The 14,137-nt window shown below is 50.8% G+C and overlaps 7 protein-coding genes across 7 annotated transcripts; 3 read left to right on the top strand and 4 right to left on the bottom strand.

The window, feature by feature from the left end:
• Positions 1-338: 338 nt before the first annotated feature.
• J4E84_010965 (uncharacterized protein) lies at positions 339-959 on the top strand (the record flags this gene model as incomplete). Its single annotated transcript, XM_049393520.1, has 1 exon — positions 339-959. One exon carries the CDS (start codon positions 339-341, stop codon positions 957-959), a length of 621 nt encoding a protein of 206 aa, XP_049238730.1.
• Positions 960-1,291: 332 nt separating this feature from the next.
• J4E84_010964 (uncharacterized protein) lies at positions 1,292-1,798 on the top strand (the record flags this gene model as incomplete). Its single annotated transcript, XM_049393519.1, has 1 exon — positions 1,292-1,798. The coding sequence occupies one exon, from the start codon at positions 1,292-1,294 to the stop codon at positions 1,796-1,798; it is 507 nt and encodes a 168-aa protein (XP_049238729.1).
• A 369-nt stretch (positions 1,799-2,167) lies between these two features.
• Positions 2,168-2,743, bottom strand: J4E84_010963 (uncharacterized protein; the record flags this gene model as incomplete). Its single annotated transcript, XM_049393518.1, has 3 exons — positions 2,168-2,331; positions 2,385-2,522; positions 2,734-2,743. 3 exons carry the CDS (start codon positions 2,741-2,743, stop codon positions 2,168-2,170), a joined length of 312 nt encoding a protein of 103 aa, XP_049238728.1.
• A 1,336-nt stretch (positions 2,744-4,079) lies between these two features.
• J4E84_010962 (uncharacterized protein) lies at positions 4,080-5,257 on the bottom strand (the record flags this gene model as incomplete). Its single annotated transcript, XM_049393517.1, has 2 exons — positions 4,080-4,979; positions 5,030-5,257. 2 exons carry the CDS (start codon positions 5,255-5,257, stop codon positions 4,080-4,082), a joined length of 1,128 nt encoding a protein of 375 aa, XP_049238727.1.
• Positions 5,258-5,959: 702 nt separating this feature from the next.
• J4E84_010961 (uncharacterized protein) lies at positions 5,960-7,225 on the top strand (the record flags this gene model as incomplete). The annotated part of the gene is made up of 1 exon (XM_049393516.1): positions 5,960-7,225. One exon carries the CDS (start codon positions 5,960-5,962, stop codon positions 7,223-7,225), a length of 1,266 nt encoding a protein of 421 aa, XP_049238726.1.
• Positions 7,226-7,503: 278 nt separating this feature from the next.
• J4E84_010960 (uncharacterized protein) lies at positions 7,504-8,782 on the bottom strand (the record flags this gene model as incomplete). The annotated part of the gene is made up of 3 exons (XM_049393515.1): positions 7,504-8,061; positions 8,113-8,654; positions 8,779-8,782. The coding sequence occupies 3 exons, from the start codon at positions 8,780-8,782 to the stop codon at positions 7,504-7,506; spliced, it is 1,104 nt and encodes a 367-aa protein (XP_049238725.1).
• Positions 8,783-10,351: 1,569 nt separating this feature from the next.
• Positions 10,352-12,324, bottom strand: J4E84_010959 (uncharacterized protein; the record flags this gene model as incomplete). Its single annotated transcript, XM_049393514.1, has 4 exons — positions 10,352-10,531; positions 10,582-11,101; positions 11,151-11,253; positions 11,304-12,324. 4 exons carry the CDS (start codon positions 12,322-12,324, stop codon positions 10,352-10,354), a joined length of 1,824 nt encoding a protein of 607 aa, XP_049238724.1.
• Positions 12,325-14,137: the final 1,813 nt, after the last annotated feature.

The raw sequence follows: 14,137 nt of genomic DNA, 5'->3' as shown, positions 1-14,137 counted from the left end.
ACAAGAAATACACGAACGTAACAGACTGCCGCGCGGAGATGCAATGCTAAGTAACTTTGACGACGTGATGTATGCACAAATGAACCACGACGCGCACACTATCGCAACATCTTACGGTACTCATCGTACCTAGATAGTGCGTCGCCTCATCACAGCATCAATTGTTACTGCTTCACGTACAGTAGCATCCATCGACAACTCTCCCAAATACCAACCCCCCGTCTCGATTCAACCTCACCGCCCAGAAAATGACATCTCAAATCCCCACGACAACACCATATGCCTGGCCACATAATGCATACCTACATCCCACCACAACCGCCCTCGTCATCATAGACATGCAACGCGATTTCCTCTCCCTAGGCGGCTACCTCTCCTCGCAAGGCTACTCCCTATCACGTTTCGAGCCACTGATCCCCCGCATCACATCGCTACTGTCCACGTTCCGCCGCGCAGGCTTCCCCGTTGTACACACACGGGAAGGTCATGACCCCTCGCTAGCAACAGTCAGCAGTCGAGAAGCCCATCGGAGTCGGGTCAACGGCGCGCAGATTGGGAGCCAGGGTCCGTTGGGACGTCTTTTGATCCGTGGTGAGGAAGGGCATGAGATTATTGAAGAGTTGAGGCCGACGAAGGGAGAGCTGGTTATTGATAAGCCCGGACGAGGGGCGTTTGCGCATACAGAGCTTGGCATGATGTTGAGAGCGAAGGGGGTGAAGAATTTGGTGGTTTGTGGGGTCACGGCGGATGCGTGTGTGAGTAGTACGGTGCGGGAGGCAAGTGACAGGGGGTTTGATGTGCTGGTTGTGGAGGATGGCGTGGAGAGTGTTAGTGAAGAGCTGAAGAAGTGGAGCTTAGAGAGCATTAGGGTTGAGGGAGGGTTGTTTGGGGTGACGGGATGCTGCAAAGAGGTGGAGGAGGCAGTAAGAAGCTGGATCCAGAATGGGGATGACAGTTGAAGTAAGTAGGCTGCACTGAACGAGACACTTGGACAGTGTACAGAAGCTCAAACAGTATATTTTGCCTTTACTTCACCTCGAGAGAATTTTTGCTGCGCGTATCAACACCGCCTCAAGGTACCTTTACTTTGCCCTGCGCGTCTAATATGTAACTAGCTCTTGCTCACACAGCGCGTTATATCCACCATGCTCATCTCTACATCTTCACAACAACATTGCGTCAAAATCCCAACAAGTACACTCACGACACACTCATGTATTCCCTCCCCACCTCAGTGCCCACTTCAGCTCTTCAATACTGACGAATCTCAGCTACAGCGCACCCAACCAACATGGCCTTCATCCCCTCCGAGCATGCGTTCCCTATAAGAGTAAACGCAGTAGAACGCTTCATCGATACCTCCGTCGCCGAAACCACCTTCTGGGAAGACGTCCGAGACGACCTAGAGCCCTGGACCCATTCCAACCTCAACCCAGACCTTGCTCCCATACGCGAAGGTTTCGGTTACGAAGTGCGACACTACTACAAGAGCCCGTCTGACGATGTTGAGATATTCCCAGGTGCCCAGGGTGTGATTGTGGGTGTACCGCCGCCGGATTGTGGTCATGCTAGAGGCTATGCAAAGGTCCATGTTCCTGAACTCGACCAGGTCAAGATCGTGCCGATGGTCATACTGCGGGCTGGCAATGTTCACATTGAGGATCGCAAGTTGTACAACGAGATCATCAGTCGCCAAGGTATACTCGCTTCGAAGAGTGGACAGCCGTTTGACCAGCTTGATGTGGTTACCCAAGCGTACCTATTGGCTCTGGCTGCGACCAACGTGGAGAAGTTTTAATGGAGCTGACGAGATGGCGGTCGGAGAATACCAAGGTGGAAGGGGATTTGTCTAGTCAGATACTGTCTAGTGTAGCAAGCGATAAGCTGTGCTCGAGGTGAAGACGGCACGACATGAGTCAAAGTCACAGAACAAAACAATTGGACAGCAAGGTGCATGAATGTATGCATTGACTGAAGTAGCCAAATGAAGATCGAAGCTTCATATTGATCATTTCCAAACCACCCATGAACATAACGCCGTGAAGACCGATAGCCGTGACCAGATCATATCCATAAACAATGTGTGACCATGCGGACAGTCCCCAACCAAGAGGCCATAAGAAGCCGTCGATGCCGGGCGCCGATGTGTCGTGACGAGAAGAGATGTTTAACCACCGAAACCGTAAAGGGTACGGCCCTGGCGCTTGAGGGCGTAGACAACGTCGAGGGAGGTGACGGTCTTGCGCTTGGCGTGCTCGGTGTAGGTGACGGCGTCACGGATAACGCTCTCGAGGAAAGTCTTGAGGACACCACGGGTCTCTTCGTAGATCACTGCGGGCATGTTAGGATGTGTCCAGCATGGCGACGAGGTTGGGAATGCTTACTGGCTGAAATACGCTTGACACCACCACGGCGCGCGAGACGGCGGATAGCGGGCTTAGTAATACCCTGGATGTTGTCACGAAGAATCTTGCGGTGACGCTTGGCGCCACCCTTTCCAAGACCCTTGCCACCTTTGCCGCCTGCATAGGTATGTTAGCATGTTGTCTTATGGTAATGCTGGATGCCGCCACAGCATGGTGGTTGTGTATGAGTGTCGTGATGCGCGGTGCATTAGTGGGGCGACGCGTTGAGCCTCAACACCAAGCGCGCCTCACCGCCATGTGCAGCAGCGGCAACAGCGACGACAACGCCGATGCGCGGGTAATGGAAGAGGAACAAAGATGTACTTACGTCCAGTCATGTTGTTGGAAGGTTAGTGGAGATGATGGTGATGGGTATTGGTATATTACGCGCGTTGGTGCAGCGTAAATGGCGTGGATGAAGATGAAAGCTGGGGGATGCGAAAAGAGAAGAAAGAAAAGACTCCAAAGACGCGGGTGGGCCGGTTATATAGACGAGGGCGGCGGGCGCGGGTGCCTCCAGATCACACAGAGCCGGAGTGGCGCTAGGCCCGGTCGGGGCGAGTCAGAACATGAAATCAAAGGCCTTGCGCCTTCACATCTGGGGGAAAATCAAAAGCGTGGAAAGCAGCACTTCCAATTCCCACCCAAGCTTGCAGGCGCGCCGGGCTGCTGATGCAGCTGTCGGCGAAATGGCCCGTGCGGGAACTTCAATCGCGGCCTGCCGACGCGACTGGAACACCAACTTCGATTGCGCGATAATCGTCCTGCATGCGGCTACAACATGCTGCACTCTCTCAAAACTTACTAGAAGACGGCGACATATGCACTCAACATCTAAAACTACCATATAATGTTTTGCGCGTTTTCGATTCGTTCACGGCACGCCTTCTTCACCCCTCCACGACGCGTTCACGCTGTGCGCACACTACACCAACCACCGCGACAAGCAACTAGCAAAGACGCGTTCAGTTCTGGAGAAGGTTCTTTTCGTTACTCTGTCTGCTCTTGTCTCTTAACAGTCACATATCATATTTGCCGTACACTTTCTAGAAACGTCGACTTGAAGCTTTCACCGCCATGTTACAGACTCTCCAGCTCTTTCAACATGTTCACACTTCAATGACCAAGATCTGGCTTATGTTATACCCTTACTTACTGCTTTCTGAGAAGATGCAGATGGAAACATGGCGTCACGTCGGTCGCAACCCATCGTTGATAGGTCGTGTCCCGCTCTTCTCTAGACAGACTTGCTGGTTGCTCATGCGCGTGCCTATCAATGCAAACGTATGAGTCACGTAATCAGTATTGCTGCCTGGAGTTCCTTTACCCGGCTGCCGTCTAAAGTCCTCAGTGGTCATGTTGGGACGAACCATGTGGCACAAGACGTGTCTACCTACGCTGGGTCTCATCTGCATGGAGAGGGATGCCATTATGGAGTAGCAATGAGATCGTTAGATTTCGGCTTCAAGCGTTAGCAATAGATCCAGTAAGACTTGCACTTCAGAGTGATACATCAATACTGTCGATATGAACTAAAAGAGATTCATTGCGAGAGCTAACTAATCAAAACGGGCTACAAACGAGGGGCATGCTACAAACTATCCATCTAATCAGAAGCGTGACATGGCCATATACACTCGCCACTTGTACCGTCTTCCAGGCCTAGAGTAAGCTTTACTTTGTCTCATCGGTCTTCTTGACAGCAGCCTCCTCATCGGCAGCCTCCTCGTAGACAGGAGGAGCATCGTATGCTGGAAGCTCGGCGTACTCCTCCTTCTCTCCGCGCTCCTCTGCCTCTTCCACATCCTCCTCATCCAGAGCAATCGGCTGGTAGCGCTGGCCACGGACCTTCGCAACGGTAATAGCGATGAGGCATCCAAGAGCCATGCCGACGAGGTATGTAAGTGTACCAGCGAAGATACCGATGAGGATAGGGACGAAGATGGTGAAGAAGGCGCGACGAGCCATCTTGGCGAAGCCGTGGTGACGGTGTTGACCCATGTGGTGAGGGTGGTGGTGCGGGTGAGCCTTGCCAGGGCGGAAGCGGTGCGGGGGCTTTCCAGCCATGCCCTCGTGCTCCATGGGGTTGTTGGGGCGGGCACCGGCATGGGGTCGCTTGTGGCAGCCGGGCCTAGGCTTGCGCATGCCCTTGATCTGCTCGATGCGGTCGGCCATGATGTTCTTCCACTTGCAGTAAAGCGGCCACTCGTTGCACTCCTTGTCTGATGGCGTGGCCGGGCTACGCTCAGCCTCGTTGAACGATGCGATCATGAGACGACCCTCAGAATTCTTCAGAACGTTGATCTGGAGCGCAGGAGGGTTGACAGTGGTGCCTTCGACCGAGGTGATTTGGAAGGTCATCGGAAGAAGCTCGGTGCCCTCCTCTGAGATAGTCTCTGCGCCGTCGTAGCGGAACTCATAGCCGGTGATTTGCAGACGTAGACCCTCTTTTGTAGATGGGTCCACCTGTGTGAGAGTGTAAGGCTGGGGAGGGAAGCCGAACGATGGCGGGTACAGTTGGGCGTTGTTAAGGTTTAAAGCGTCGCCCTGGGGTCCGACGTCAAAGTCCAGGCGCTGTTGGTTGTTAGCATGCGAGGCTGTGAGGCATGTAGCCGACTACGTACGAAGGCACTCCCAACATCAGACTTCCACTTAAGATCTTTCCCATCTAAGGTCGCAACGGCGCATCCAGGGCACTCCAGCGCGACGGATCGCTGGCTGGGGTTGATGGCGAGAGATTCGAAAGCGTGGTCGTCTCCGAGGTCTTCCACGTTCGTCATGGTCGAAGGGATGAGCACGGCGCTGGCGGCCAGCGCCAAATGGGCGAAAACACCCAACTTGCTAGGAGACATCGTAGGTTGTATTCAGGCGATACCAAAGGTTGAAAGGCGAAGAGGTGTTGCAGAGCGAAAGTATCAGGAGGATGAAGGAGGCGGTGCCTCAGCCGTGCATTACGATTGCCGCCGCGTCATCTGTCACGTGAAGGGCCGGACCCTGAAGTTTAGCTGTCAACATGTCGCACGCGTGAAACATTCGCCGAACCAAGCAAAGCAACCACTGAACCTAGCAAGAAAGTAAAGTATACTTCCATATTCGAAATGTTAATGCAACATCCTACTGCACGATATATCGGCGGCTGCCTCCACGTCTGGAGTACTGCGTCGTGGGCGCCAACCGGAGCTTTGCCGACAGTCGGTAATTCGTTTATCCTTCCTACCCGCTCTTTCCACCTCATATGAGTGGGAAGCTGAACAGGCGCCCGCAGCATATATCAATACGATAACAACGTTTTGGCATGTACAGGCAATTTAGCGCTCTAATTCATCTATTTCGAGCAAGTGTCTGATCTTTTCCTGAAATGCGTTGCTTCAGTCAAACCAGTATAGCCGCGCGCGTGTGGAATTCGCGACGATAAGTATATGTATAGCCAACATGTGTCTCCGGAACCCGTCAGCAGAGCTCGCTGGACGAAACGAAAACTCCATAACAAAACAGTTCAAATTCATATTCAGCTTCATCGTTCAAGTTCAAGTTCGCAGCGTCCATAAGCAACGATGAGACTCATCGACACTAGAACCCTTGAGCTCCGTACTTTCGTGGACGAAACCCATGTACCACCATATGCCATCCTGGCCCACACCTGGGGCGAAGACGAAGTTACCCTGCAGCAGTTTACAGATCGGTCACCAAAAGCGAATGGTTGGAAAGCCAGTCGAGGCTACTGGAAGATTTTGAAAGCCTGTCAACAAGCCCTCAGCGATCGCCTATCGCTAGTGTGGGTGGATACCTGCTGTATCGACAGTACATCCTCCTCGGACTTGGGCGAAACGATCGTCAGCATGTTTCGGTGGTACCAGCAGGCAACAGTGTGTTACGCCTACCTAGACGATGTGAATGTATCGTCCGTGGCGAAGGTGGGGGGAGTCCTCAACTCCAAATACAACAATGACGCGTTCGCCAAGTCACGGTTTTTCACACGCGGATGGACATTACAAGAGTTGATAGCCCCGGAACATCTTCAGTTCTATGGCGCAGAGTGGAGATACATCGGCAAGAAGGACTCGTTACTCAAAGAGCTGGAGTGCATCACTGGCATCAGCCAACGTATACTCTCGAAGGAAAGCGACGTGTTGGATGAGAGCATCGCAAAGCGAATGAGTTGGATGGCTGGACGTACGACAACACGAGTAGAAGACATCGCATATTGCCTAATGGGCATTTTCGACGTCCAAATGCCGCTACTGTATGGAGAAAGAGATAAAGCTTTCCTCCGGCTCCAGGAGGAGATAATGAGGAATTCAGAGGACCACAGTCTACTCGCATGGGGAGCACGCCGTTCAGATGTCAAGGGAACACTTAGCCCAATATTTGCCGATCATCCGAGGCAGTTCGCAGCTTCAAGAGGCATAGTCAACCGCTATCACTTCGATAAGGATATCAACGAACAGGATTTAATAGGAGATGATTACGCATCCACACTCAGCGGTGTCAAGATTACGCTCCGCGTCTGCAGTCCTCCCGGTCCCTGGGGCGCATTAGCACCTGAAAAAGAAGACCGCTTGGCTGTGCTCGAGTGCCGCTTTGAAGATCCAAACCTTGAGGGTTGCTGGCCTGCCATCGCTATCAGAAGACTCAAAGGATCCAAGACGGCAGTGTACAGTCGCATCGGAGGTACAGAGATCTTTCCCGTTGTTTTTGGCGAGGTTACCAACGCCCAAAAGCGGATGGGCGTCATACCTGTTGGCAAGATGGATGGTGGAGAAGGGATCTATCTTCTTCATAGGGGTATAAAAGATATTCCTCGTTGGGCTATTAGCTAAGCCTAGAGGGAAGGTACCATTGGTCAAACTTCAGATACGAAAAAGCTGCATTGAATATATAACGGTAAACGACAAGTTCCTAACGGTACTCTTATAATGCGATTTAATTAACTGATGAGGAATATGACCAACGCCAGAAAATGCCAAACGCTACATGGTATCTCTCGCTTCCCAAATGCCCCAAAATGAACTGATTTCAACAGCACAGACCCCAAGCAATATCAACATCCCAAACGCCATGCTAATCATACAATCATGAACCACAAACTCTTCTATGCTCACATGCGACTAACCTGCACCGGCACCCCCGGATGCATATTAAGCAAATACTGTGGACCAGGCATCGTCCCACCACCATAATGCGTGCGACTCGTATTCCTCACATGTTGCTGCTGCTGCCTCTGTCCATCAGCACCAAACTCTCTACTATCATTCTGCTCCGCACTATGCCCATACGGCATACCTTGCTCCTCCATCTTGCCCAGCATGACCATCTCATCGCTGTCTTCGCCCGTTCCGCGGTTTTGTCGCCTCTCAGCGCGGGAATATGCAGATCCACGTTTCCGGATGCAGGACTGAATGATGAAGATGAAGAGGAATACGGCGATGGATATGGCGGTGTAGATGAGGACGATTGGTCGGGTTTGGCCTGAGAGGTGGAGACCCAGACCGCCGGTTAGGATGAGTAGGGCGAGGGAGGCGGAAGCGAGGGGCGTGTGGAGAGCTTTTTGGAGGCGGGGTAGGTATGGTTTCAGGGATGGGAGGACGCTTGTCAGAAGGAGGGGGAGCAGTGATATAAAGGCGATGATTTGGTGCGGGGTGTTGAAAGCTTTCGACTATGTGTACACATCAGTATGAAGACACAAACGTGAGATTGAATGACTTACGCGGTTGTACTGTGCACTGGTAACTCCTCCCAACACATAACTCACGAGAAGGAAGATCATGATGAGTACGCTGAAGACAACGTGTATCTTGATGTTCTTGAAGAAGGCCACGAGCAGCACGTTGAGTGGCCAAAGTAGGAAGAGCGCTAAGCATCCGATGACTGCGTGTGCGAGGTTCGCTCGGTCGTGGTCTCGGGTCATGTCGCCCACCATGCTGACGCCGTTCAAGGCGTTGCTCTTTGCTGGCACGCCGCCTGGTCCAGTCGCTGTTGCCATGTCCATGGTGAAGTGACCGTAGCGGATGTGGCGTTTGAGGTTTGCAGAGGGCGAGTTGGATTGCAGGTTTTGTCCATGGCCGAAGGCGTAGATCATGGGATGAGCTGTTGCTTCGGTGTCGATAAAGGAGCGGCAGTTGCCACAGCGGGCTCTCAAGATAAGCATGTCGTCGTCGACTCTGGATCCTGGGAGGACGGTAAGGGAGACTGAGGAGTTGAAGGTTGGTTCCGAGGCTTTGGATCCGATGCGTGTGGATATCGTTACATCTGGTACTTGTTAGTATAGTTGTCGTTATTCGAAGTTACGTGGAAGCGTACTGTCGCTCTTTTCATTGGGGTACATGATGAACATCAGACTCCCTTCCATCTTCTCTCCAAACCCAACACCGACCCATGAATACGCCGGGCTGGCGTAGTAGATGAAGACATCGTCCGAGTCATCTGCGATGTTGATAGAAAACTGTGTTTCTGTTCGATCGAGGTAGAAGGTCGAAGCGGTAGTGACGTTCGTTGTTGTGTTTTGGCATGATATGAGCGCTGGGAACACTGCGCAATAAGTTAGCAACGTGCATGCAAAGACAATCAATAGTATGTAGTCCGAACTACTAGAGATGACTTACAAGCCAGCAGCGCAAGTATCACGCCCACTCTCTGCCGTACGTGTATCGCGGCAAACATATCTCAGTACCAAATAACACCCAAAAGCGCGCGCAATAATCGACCGAGCTCTTTCAGTTTCAAGGCAATCAAGTGGAAAAGAACGGAGAGAAGGGGAGAACAGCAAAGCAACACCCAATTAATCCCCTCAAAAGTAAAGTACCACAGCATAAACAAGCCCTAAACCCAACGCCTCCCCCATCGGGGACCTTATACTTTGCATACAAACCTACTCCTACACGCCAAACCCCATGCCTGCCAACACGCCGCACATGAAACAACCACAAACCCGACCCCACCAACCATCGTCCAACCACTCGCCTTGCCGCAACGCCAGCTCAAGAATGTCTTATCTTGGAACAAAGTCGCCTATGACGAGGGCAGCCACTCAGCAGCGCGACGAGCTGGAAATTGAGCTCGTGTGGAGCGGGCGCTTAGGGGACGGACAGGGTTTCGAGCGTGTTCGCGGCGCCGTGTAACAGGCGTGGAAGCGCCCGTACAAGACAGGGGGGACGTGCCAAGCGGGGTAAGCGGCGCCCGCGGGCGTCGTCTGTATTTTTAGCCTTGCAGCGCGAGCGCGCTGTATATAGTACAACTTCGGGGAGAAAGGAACAACGTAATTGGAAATATGTATATGATGTAACGTTGTATTCGATCGTGTTAGTGACCACGATTTCGATGGAAAAGGCAAGGGATTGAATGAACTTGTGGTCTGATCGTGTGTGCACCCTTGCTTTTGCGGCATGCACACAGCCATCACTAAAAGCAGTTCCGACGCCAGACTTCACTAGAATAGGTTTTATCGATAGTTCGCAAACAGATAGATCACAACGTCAACGCCAATAAAGCTCATGAATTTGATTGGTAACCGCAGAAAAAAAGAGAATTATGTACCTCCCCGCCATCCGCCACTTTGATCGATTTCCACATCCGAAAAAGCATCAAAGAAAAACTGCAAAAACCACCTCTTTCTTACTCGCTCCGGGTATGCTAGTCATAATCGTCATAGTCATTAGTGCTACAGGCCGTGTCCTCGTTGCAGGTTGCAGAGATCTTGTGAGTCGTTCGGTGTTAGGTTGAGACTTTCTCCGACAAGCGTGCTGGAAGACCGTGAACGTTGCTCGGAGGTGGCGAGACATTTCTAAACACGCTGGCCTCATCGAAGGATTCGCCTGCCGAAACAAACGATGCAGATTGTCGCGGACTCAACAATGGTGTAAGACTTCGCTGAAGGGCTCCAGAATCTCCAACCCGCAGCTCCGGCGTCAGATGAAAGCTGTACGAGGGTCCTCGTCCACGTTCAGAATCTAACGGTATCGGCTGCGACGGCTGTCGAACGATACTTCGTGCTCGTAGAAACGGTCGTCGTAGGCTGAGGCTGGGCGGGAGTCGTGGATAGACTTGCGCTCAATCTCGATTTCCCGAATGCGGCTCTTGCGCTTACGACGGATCTCGTCAGAAATCTCCACGAGGTGCAGAACATCCTCCTGTATGAATGTCAGTATACTGCACCTTGTACAAGGCACCACAAACTTACGTATCGCAGGTACTCCATGACGTAGAAAAAGTCGTCGGTCTCCTCGCATGAGTAGCCGCACGAGTCGATAGCTTCGCGGAGGACCAAGTCCTTTGTAATTTCGGTCCACATGTCCTTCTTCTTTTGCTTCACCGATCCCTGGTTGTAAATGTCAGTGGTATGTTCATCGTCGCCGCTGATGAACTTTGATCTGCGAACGCCGTTGTAGCGCTGCCAGGTGATTTCTTGGGCAGCACCACCGATGCCATCCATGCGCACACGACTGGTGCCGGGTGGCACGTCGATGATGGACCAGTCTTTGGTAACTCCGTTCCAAGCTTCACCAGGGTAGGCTCGCTCGAGTGCTTTGCGGTTGTAGAACTCGGCTTCCAAATCAAAGTCCATATCGGGCATGGGGGCTGTGTGCACACGCCCTGGGGGGCTAAACGACCGCTCGCGGTGACGTACCTGGTCGCGGTTGAAGTTGATATCAATATCGAGCTCCTCGAAGTTGCTCCTTCCACGTCCACGGCTGTGGCTCCTGGCGAAATGTTAGGCTGTGTGTAATGGCATGTGAAGTGACTACTCACTCTCGTCGGTTGATCTCGATCTCGAGGGTCTCGTTTAGTGGAGGGGGAGGAGACGGGGGCGCCGGTGGGGGAGGCGGTGTTGGCGTGCGGGCCCTGACGACACCTGTACGACTGTCAGTATTGAACCTGGATTGTGTTAGCCACAACACTTACCATGGTCGATGTGTCGGTGATGTGTGATGATCTCCTGGATGATCGGGGGACGGATCTCTGGCTCAGGAGCTGGCGCTGGGGGTGGAGGAGGCGGAGATGGAGAGGGCGAAGGAGTGGGTGCTCGCTCCTCCTTGCGGCGGATGATGATCTCGTCTCTTATGACTTCGCGGTTGTTCTGAGGAGGAGACTCTGCGCGTGGACGGCGGATGACAAACTCCTCGCGCTCCCTAGCGATCAGATCGCCGCGGTTGCGCGATGGGGGAGGGAGACTCCTCTCGCGGTTTCTAATCGTCAAAGAGCTCCTCTCTCTGCTGGTGTCCCTGCCATCGCGACTGAATTCTCGGCGGTTTGCGCGGAGCTCGAAGTTACCGTCACGCTCCTGGAAGCGGATAGAGCCTCGTTCAGCAGAGACGTCCCTGCCGTGGCGGCTAACTTCGCTGCGAGAGGCGTGGAAGTCGATGTCGTTTCCACCGCGGCCCCTGAAGCGCACATCGTCGTCGTCCACCTGACGCGGGGCGGGTCGGCTGACAGATCTCACAGGGGGGCCATCGCCACGGCGGAAGATGATGTCGTCGCGCTCTGGGGGGCCACGAGACTGCTCGCGGCGCTTGATGGTAATGTCCGTCTCGTCAATGTCGTCTGCTCGTCCGCGGCGCGTCGGGGCCTCGCTGTGACGGATACTGATGTCGTCCCGCTCCATGCCCCGCATAGCAGAGGGCGGAGGCGGGGGACGGCTCCGGGTAGAGCGCACATCGTCGTCGAACCCGCCGCGGCTGCTGCGGGGTCCTGCTCGCGAATAGTTGTCCTCATCGCGGCTCCTCAGAACCATGGGGCCAGCCGTCGGGCGGTTGTAGTCCTCGCGGAAGAAGTCGGGGGCACTGCGCCTGGGGTCCGGGCCAGTGCCGCGGCGCAGCTCGAGGTCAAGCTCCTCGTAGTTGCGATCGCTGCGGTTTCCATTGCGGTAGAAGTCGCGCTCTCGCTCCTCATAGAGCTCAGCGGTTGGGTAGCGTCGCGACGACATTGTGCGGCTAAGCGACAAGTGAGCGACGGGCGGGGGGTGTGGTGGTGGGGTGACGTGCCGCTCTCACAGGAGACGGCGGATGGGCTGGAAGAAGGAACACGGGCAAGTTGGTACGGGAAGGGGAAGAGGGATGGTTATCAAGGTAAGCAGAAGAATGGACTTGTGCCGTGGCCTGACGTTATCGAGAAGGCTGGCCCAGTTGACTCCCCGGCGAGAGTAGTGGGGTTGGTAGCAGGACCAAGGTCGGGCGCTGTCTCGCTCTTTTGCAATGACGTAACCTCCATGCTGCACTAAACCACCCAGGATGCAGGCCATCTAACCAAGGGCGCGCCGAGACATAGCATGCCAAGGCATCTGTGCGCAGTTAATGCGCACGCTAAGGTAGCGCCTTAGCAGATTAATTATAGATTATTCCTAGAATAATCCTACTTAAACAATAATAATATAACTCTACTAAACCCCTCTACTAAACTACGCTACTTATAATAGCCTACTAAATCTAGAGTATTCTCTAAAAAAATGTATAAACTGTTTCTAGATTAATCTATAAACAATTCTAATAAATTTAGCCTGCTTATAAGTAATTTCTCTAGCTTAACTAACATCTATTTAGGTACCCGCCTTTTACTACTAACGCGTAGAATAAGCTAATTATCTATATAGGTTAGCTATACTACTGTATTAGAATTTAAGGTAGAATTCTTTATAGAGTATAAACTATTTCTAAATTATTTTTTAATTATTTCTAATATTTCTCTTAGCAAAAGTACACTAGTCGCGCTGCGCTTAGAAACTACTTACGCTAAGCTTACTAGCTAAGAATAGTATTTACTAAGCGAGTTAGAAATTTTACTAACGCTCTAATCTAAGCTAAGATAGGTAAGTTTATTTAAATTACTTCTTAATTAATTCTTAATTAATTTAACCTAGGTTTCTATATTTAGACTATAGCTACCTATAATGCTATCGCTAACTCTTCTACTATCCCCTCCGCTAACCCTTCCGCCTCTTTTGCTAACCTAGCCTAGGCAGAATCTAATAATAAGTCTAAGTTAGATTATTTATTAAGCGATTTAGACTATAAGTTAGATTAATTAGTAAATAATTTAGACTATAACAATTTTAAAGACTCTACTACTACACTAGATAATAAGAAAGAGAAGAAAGAGTAGAAAGACTAGAAACACTCTCTCTAAAATATTGTCTAGGTTAATAATTTAGAGAGAGAATAGGTAAATTATTTCTTAAACGTTTCTAAATTATTTCTAACTTTTATAGCTTAACTTTACTACTATAACTAATATAGTTAAGAACTATTATAATAATTAGGCTAAAGATAACCTCCTCTACTAGGTGTGCAACATTAATAGCCTAGACATAGACTTTGTTTATAGTAAGTTTTATTTAGATTATTTCTAGAATAATTTAGAATTATTTCTAATAAATTTAGACTATACCTTCTTCTAGAATAAAGAGAACAAGTGCGAATCTTGCTAGTTCTTCTTAGACTTTTCTCCTAAGCGTGTACCTACTCCCTCTAAGGGTAGTAGTTCTAGTAGGTAGTTAGGTGCTATTTCTAAGTAAATTGTTTCTAAAATAGTTTAGGATTAATTTAGTATAAAAAGATATATATTAGAAATAAAACAAATAAATATTGTACAACTCTCTCTCTACTATATACTTTGTAAATAAGTACTATTATTATATTATTAATAAGAATAATATACTATATCTTACTTAGTAGAATATACTAAGTAAAATATAGTTAATTATAAAGTATTTTTTATTTAAGTTTATAAACTTTACTTAGCTA

The sequence above is a fragment of the Alternaria hordeiaustralica genome (genome assembly GCF_023758085.1).
Source record: "Alternaria hordeiaustralica strain BMP 2776 chromosome Unknown scaffold_51, whole genome shotgun sequence".
Classification (NCBI taxonomy): Eukaryota; Fungi; Ascomycota; class Dothideomycetes; order Pleosporales; family Pleosporaceae; genus Alternaria; species Alternaria hordeiaustralica.
The sequence above is the reverse complement of the archived record's forward strand: the minus strand, read 5'-3'. Positions and strand labels throughout refer to the sequence as shown.